Source organism: Pundamilia nyererei, unplaced genomic scaffold (assembly GCF_000239375.1).
Source record: "Pundamilia nyererei isolate P.nyererei 1_Seehausen unplaced genomic scaffold, PunNye1.0 scaffold00090, whole genome shotgun sequence".
NCBI lineage: Eukaryota > Metazoa > Chordata > Actinopteri > Cichliformes > Cichlidae > Pundamilia > Pundamilia nyererei.
The window spans coordinates 1,133,747-1,139,668 of NW_005187491.1; the positions used below are offsets into that span (position 1 = coordinate 1,133,747).

A 5,922-nucleotide genomic window follows, 5' to 3' on the forward strand; every position below is an offset into this window, starting at 1 on the left:
GTATTTGTGCTGCATTCTTCATATGAGTTATACCATCACCACGGTCAATATTTCAGGGTTGGGGGTGTTGGGATGTGAGCTGCAGCTATGGAATGTATATGCAGTGGTGCACTCTGAGCTCATGTAGTAATGAAAGGAATGACATGATAGTGCTGGCTAGCTCGCTTGTAGCGTGGATTTATGGCTCGTTGGAGGAGCTGCCGTGTCCTGCCGCTCTCCTCCTCCTCGCCGCCATCCTATCCTCAGCTCTCTCCCTTACTGACGATCATAACGCCGACCATTAAGTAAATGCTTCCTTATGCTGTAATCATGTGTAAAAGGCTCACAATTACCATGCTATAAATCCCCAGCACCGGGGCTACTCTTGGAGACATAAATATTCCCCTATAGGCTTCTTATGATCGTGGGAACAGCCCCTAATCATGATGTATGCCCCTGTCTCGTGTTGCTGAAACGTGATCGAAAGCCCTTTCCCTACCCCCTGGCGTCTCAGCGCCCCCCCCTCACAACCACCACCACTCCCCTCCCTGTCCTCTCCCTCCACACCCCCTCCACCCCCCACCCCCTCCACCCCCACCCAGCCCCAGCCCACCCCCTGCTGATTTCTTGGGCCAGGGGCTGATAGAAATTATTGATTAAATCTGTGCAGCTCAGACTCCTCGACCCACAGAGGCTGGTTAACCCCTTCAGCGCCAGAGTGGGGGGAGCTGCAAGAGTCAGATAAAAAAACAACAACAACACAACAAAAACAACAACCCTGTTTGTTTGATGTTGCACAGCTAAGGTCACGCCGGCCTGTTTGCAATTCCTGATATGCAAATGGCATTGGGTTTGACCTTTGAGCCTCGCTAGCAAAACGTGAACTGTACGCAGCGAGCGGTGGACAAGGCTTTGTGGCTTTCATTACTGTGGGGGTGGTGCGGGCACTGGAGCTGACACGTAAACCGCATTGACCTTTCTTATTCATTTAGACCTTTAGTCAAGGGCTTCGGCCATCATCTTTAAAGTTATAGTCTCTGATCCCCCCTCCTTGACTTTAAGTGTCAGAGCAAGGCTGTGTGGTCTTTATCCTGCCTTCTTCTCTGACTAAATCCTGATTGCCTCCTCCACAGCCTGAGGTTGGGCTGGAGATGCATCTCATATACAGTGCAGCAATCCATACAGCACACACACAAGATACTGCAGATAAATCCCAGGGATCACAGCATTTTTACCAAAAGGTTTCTGCAAAAAAGACATATGAAAATACAAAATGGCAGCAACTAAATTCCACAATTACGGTGCGTCAAGCTTTGGAGAGAGCTCTGCAGCCCTCTATAGAAGAGACGTTATGGAAATAACAGTGCTTCTGGCTGACACTAAAGGGCCTTCTATGTATTTAAGCAAGTGCTGCATTAAGGAGGATCATCTTAAAACTTGAGGCGTGAAGCAGAGAGCACTTGAGCTATCTTCAGACTGGGGAGCACAGGGCACCGCGCATTCTAATTCCAGTCTCGATTTGCCGATGCGGCCGAGGTGTGTGTGGGCAAAGCGTGCTGCTCTTTCCCATGGAAATCAATAGAGGCTTGTAATTAAACAAAAGGGGGTTGGCCAGGGGGGGGAAAACACAACAACCCCCTTCGGAAAGTAGGTTATGTAGAAAAGTGCCGAGCTGTCCAAATTGTGGCTTTGCCAAGAACTAAATATGCAATTTCAGAGAGTGTGAGAGCAGAGAGAGAGAGAGAGTAGGAGCATTGTCAAACATTAGTACGCTTCTCTGTGTAGGGACTTTAATTTTTTATGAGTCTGATTGATCGGCTGCTCGGACTTGGCGGTCTGACTCGTTAAAAATAATGTTTGTGTTTGTGACAATGAAGAAACAAGGATGCTGCACATAAAGAAAGAACGATGATTAAATCTGCTCCAAAGAACAAAGGGCTGATTTATCATGATGAAGATTTGCCTTTTCGTGGGGGAGATAATAGGTGTTTTGCGTACAAAGCATTCACACATCACGGGATGGGATTAATCAAACGGCGTTTGGGTCAAATTACAGAGCAAAACCCAAGATAACTAATCTTTAGAAAAGAGGTTCGGTTGTGATTGCGCTAACATTTTGCTGAATGGAGGATGTACACATGTGCTCTCAGAGTTGAACAATCAAAGATCAATAATTGTGAAGGGATTGCAAGAGCGCACAATCATTACCTATGAACCCTATTGTGTTGCTCAGCTTAATCAGTCGAGCTGCCAACAGAAACGAAAGAAGCGGTGATCAAGTGGAGAGGCTCACACACACGTACAGCTCACAGACCCCCGCAGTGAGCCGACCACTTGCAGATACACACTCGTCTATGCTCATCTCATATTACCGCGTTCACTTGGATCTCTTTCTGTGCTGCGTGTATCAGATGGGCCTTAGGTCCCTGTGGAGGGACAACACTGTAACACGGCACTGTACGGCGTGCTGTCACGTCTTGAATCCACATCCCCAAAGAATATTAAATGGCAAGCAGCACACTGTAATGTGCCTTTAAAAAATAATACTAGTAATAATTAAAATTTGCCATGAAATCTGTATAAAAAGCAAGAAATAATTACAATGAAATATTATTATTATGATATTTATTTAACTGCAAAGATGTAGCAAATCATAGCAAAAGAAGAAAGCTGGTGTTCTACATTGGAAAAAACTTTCTTTCTTTTTTTTTTACTTTGTAACTAAATTCTATTAACTTTCAAAACTGTTGTCAAATTTTCCATATGACTGAGTGATTCTGCACTAATGACTACATGCACCTCACTTAAGCAGCAACATCTTCTTCTCCACATGTGAGAAACCTGGAAGGAGCTGCCTCAGAGCTGAACAACATCCGTATTTAGCCCCGCAGTAATTGCCTCAGTGACAACGTTGATAAAAGGTGTCTGGCAAAAGCTCAAGTCTAATTTGCATCAGTTACCTTGCCAACTCAACTTGAGTCAGGCGCTGAGCAGATATAAATCACTGCTGAAATTAATCAATCGCTTCAGAATGGCATATCTGCGCAAATTATTTTGTGGGCTCAAAAGCGATTAAATTGCCAATCGCTGCTCACACTGATCTTCATGGTTCATTTAAGAGGAGGGCAAATGTCTGTGGGTTTTTTTTATTGTAGCTACTGTACAAATCAATAGGAACTGTTTGGGAGCAAAGTAAACAAAGGAACGGCACATATGGCCTGTTCTTGATCAAACTGACCTTAATGTGCTGCTAAGTTCTTATTACCCAGGCTGATGAGACAACAGACACAGCGGTTGTACATTCACAGCAGTGGGAAGGAGGGAAACATCAGTATGATGCTTTTGCTTTTACTCATGTATCAACCTGAGCTGCATACTGATTGCTGGAGAGGAGATTTTTTTTGGAAGACACGGAGAAGGGAGGCGTTTGGGGAAAACAAGGAGAGTGAGCGTGTCTGTTGTTGTGGTTTCTGTTTGAGCCTCTCTGTGTGTGTGTGTGTGTGTGTGTGTGTGTGTGTGTGTGTGTGAACATACATGTGTGTATGTGTGGAAAAAATACAGAGTAAAGCCAGATCTTACCCTCCAGCCTGAGCGAGGCCATTCTTTGAAACTCCGGTTCCTGGAGCCAGCGGGACATCCTTTTAAAGGTCTCACGGCCAGACTTGAGCTTGCCCCAGGGCTTAGGGTTCCTCAGGAGGTCAGACAGTGTGCCCTGTGACCTACACAAAACCCTCTCAGCAAAGATGGCCTGGGGGATGCTGTACCTCTTCAGCTCAGTGATGATCCTTTGGGCCACATCCCTGGTGTTGATCTCCTCTCCAGTGCTGCCTCCACTGCCCTGTGAGCCCAGCAGCATGCCCTCGCTGGGTGAGGATGAAGCAGACGATGAAGAGTGCAGGTGGTCACCCATCTTGGTGGCCTGCTGGCTCGGGTGATGGTGTGGCTGGTAGTGCTGGCTATAGATGTGTGGGTGATGGCCTGGGGCATGCTGGTGAGTCTCCATTTTATTTAGCTGATGCCCCACTGAAACATCACCTCCTCCTAGGCCTGGCGGTGACATCTCTCGGCCAAAATCCGATGTTCGGCAGAAAAGGCTCCCTCCATGTACATCATAACCACCAGGGAGCATCTGACTGCCGTTACCATTAGGGCTGTTGCCCAGACTTCCGTAGCCATGCATGGAGGAACCCAGGCCTGATCCTGTGGATGGAGGCGACAGGCTTTGGGACATGGCCAGTTCCTTGCCATAAGGGTTGTAGAAATTGGTGCTGAGGCCTCGATCCTCACGCATAAGGGTAAAGCTACCAATAACATTGCTGACAGGGAGACAGGGGTGATGGTGATGGTGGTGGTGGAACTTGTCGTCAAAGGGCTGCAGGGGGGTCAGGGTAGTGTATGTGCTGCCAGAGCTGGATGGGGAGTCGCCGCTGTAGCCCAGTGCTGACATGGAGTGATCGAAGCCTGGTGGACGGGGCTCAGGTTCCAGAGACATGGAGGAGCCCCCAAGGGAAGGCCTGGGGAAAGCAGCTGAAAGGTCCCGGGAGTGCAGCATAGCCCTGCCATCCTGGCTGTGAGCCAGATCAGAGTGGCTGTGGAGGGACATCTCCCCTAGACTCCCATCCATCGTTAATTTCAACAAATAAAGTTGTATTTCTTGCCGTGATGTGTGGCTGGTCTCCTCTTGTTATTGTTGTTGGACAACTGGGCCAACAGTCTGTAAGGTCTCTTGTTACACCAGACTATAGATTTATTGATTTGTGAATTAATTGATTTCCGGGCTTATAGGGTGTCTAATTAATTATCTGATAACGTTAAGTACTTCCTCAAACTCCCGGAAAACGAGATTGCAACAACATTAGGAGCTCTAACTGAGATTTTATTCTCGCTTGTGCATCAGCGCTCTGCTTGTCTCTTTGGTGCTCAGCTGGGTTTCTCGGCAAAAGCCTCGCTTTTGTGCCTGCGTGAGACAAGACAGGCGCTGTTATTCGCTTTATTTAAACTTCAGTCGTTACAGAGAAAAAATAAAGCAGCCCAGTGAGAGAAAATAAAATGTAGCCCAAACAACAACAAGAGCAACAAATAATTTAAAAAAATTAATTAAAAAGCACTTTTGTTTTTCTGCCACACACACTCCTCGGAAAGCGCCAGAAAACACAGATATCACTTTTCACTCCAACCTAATATTCTCTTGGAATGTAATATTTTTGCTCTTTTTGAATCTTATGCAAAGTTATGATACAGAAGCAGCCCACAGCGCGCATGCGAAGCGCTGTAAATGACCAGTTCCTTTGCATTTTCGCTCCACATGTAGGACACGTAAACTAACTATCACACATGGTGGCGATTCAGAAAATATATCACCACCACGTATTGGTTTTACAAAAACGTGCAAAATCCTACCTTTATTATCCACTTCTCAGAGCGCGTCCGCGACTCTTGTCCGTCCTGTGCATCTCTCCGACTCTGTCAGCGAGCAGCCTGCAGATTCACACAATTGGTCCGCTGCGCCCCGGGGTGTAACATTCACTAAAACCAGACACCACAAACCATCTGCGGTCACAAACGAGCCTCTCTCGGTCTTTCCGTCCTTGTTTTTCTCCCAGTCTTTGGTTTTCACTCCAAAAAATGTCCCGTTCTAGCCTCGTTTGTTGCTCTACACTAGCAGCTCTCTTCTTGTTCTTTCATTATCTCGTGAGATTTTCCTCCTCCTCCTCCTCTTCCCTCTGCCTGCCACTTCATCGATCTCACCACCAACTCTTTCTCCTTCTCCTCCTCCTCCTCCTCCCCCTTGCTCACATTGACTCTCTGCTTTCAGTGCGTCACGGCCTTAAAAATCTGACAGATGTGCGATGAAATTCCTACTCCAATTAACCCTTTCTCTCCGGGGGGAGGAGGGGAGAGGGTGTGGGTGTGACGAGGCGGGGGAAGCGTTGAGGTGGAGAT

The 5,922-nt window shown here is 47.1% G+C and overlaps 1 protein-coding gene across 1 annotated transcript in view; it reads right to left on the reverse strand.

Annotated features, from left to right (window-relative positions):
- Positions 1–5,640, reverse strand: part of onecutl (one cut domain, family member, like) — a 10,065-nt gene extending 4,425 nt beyond the window's left edge. Inside the window, exons 1-2 of the mRNA XM_005739203.1 lie at positions 5,380–5,640; positions 3,559–4,936 (exon numbers count right to left, since the gene is read on the reverse strand). Of these exons, the coding sequence (XP_005739260.1) occupies positions 3,559–4,603 (1,045 nt within the window). The 5' untranslated portion in view covers positions 4,604–4,936; positions 5,380–5,640. The remainder of the gene's footprint in view (positions 1–3,558; positions 4,937–5,379) is intronic.
- Positions 5,641–5,922: the final 282 nt, after the last annotated feature.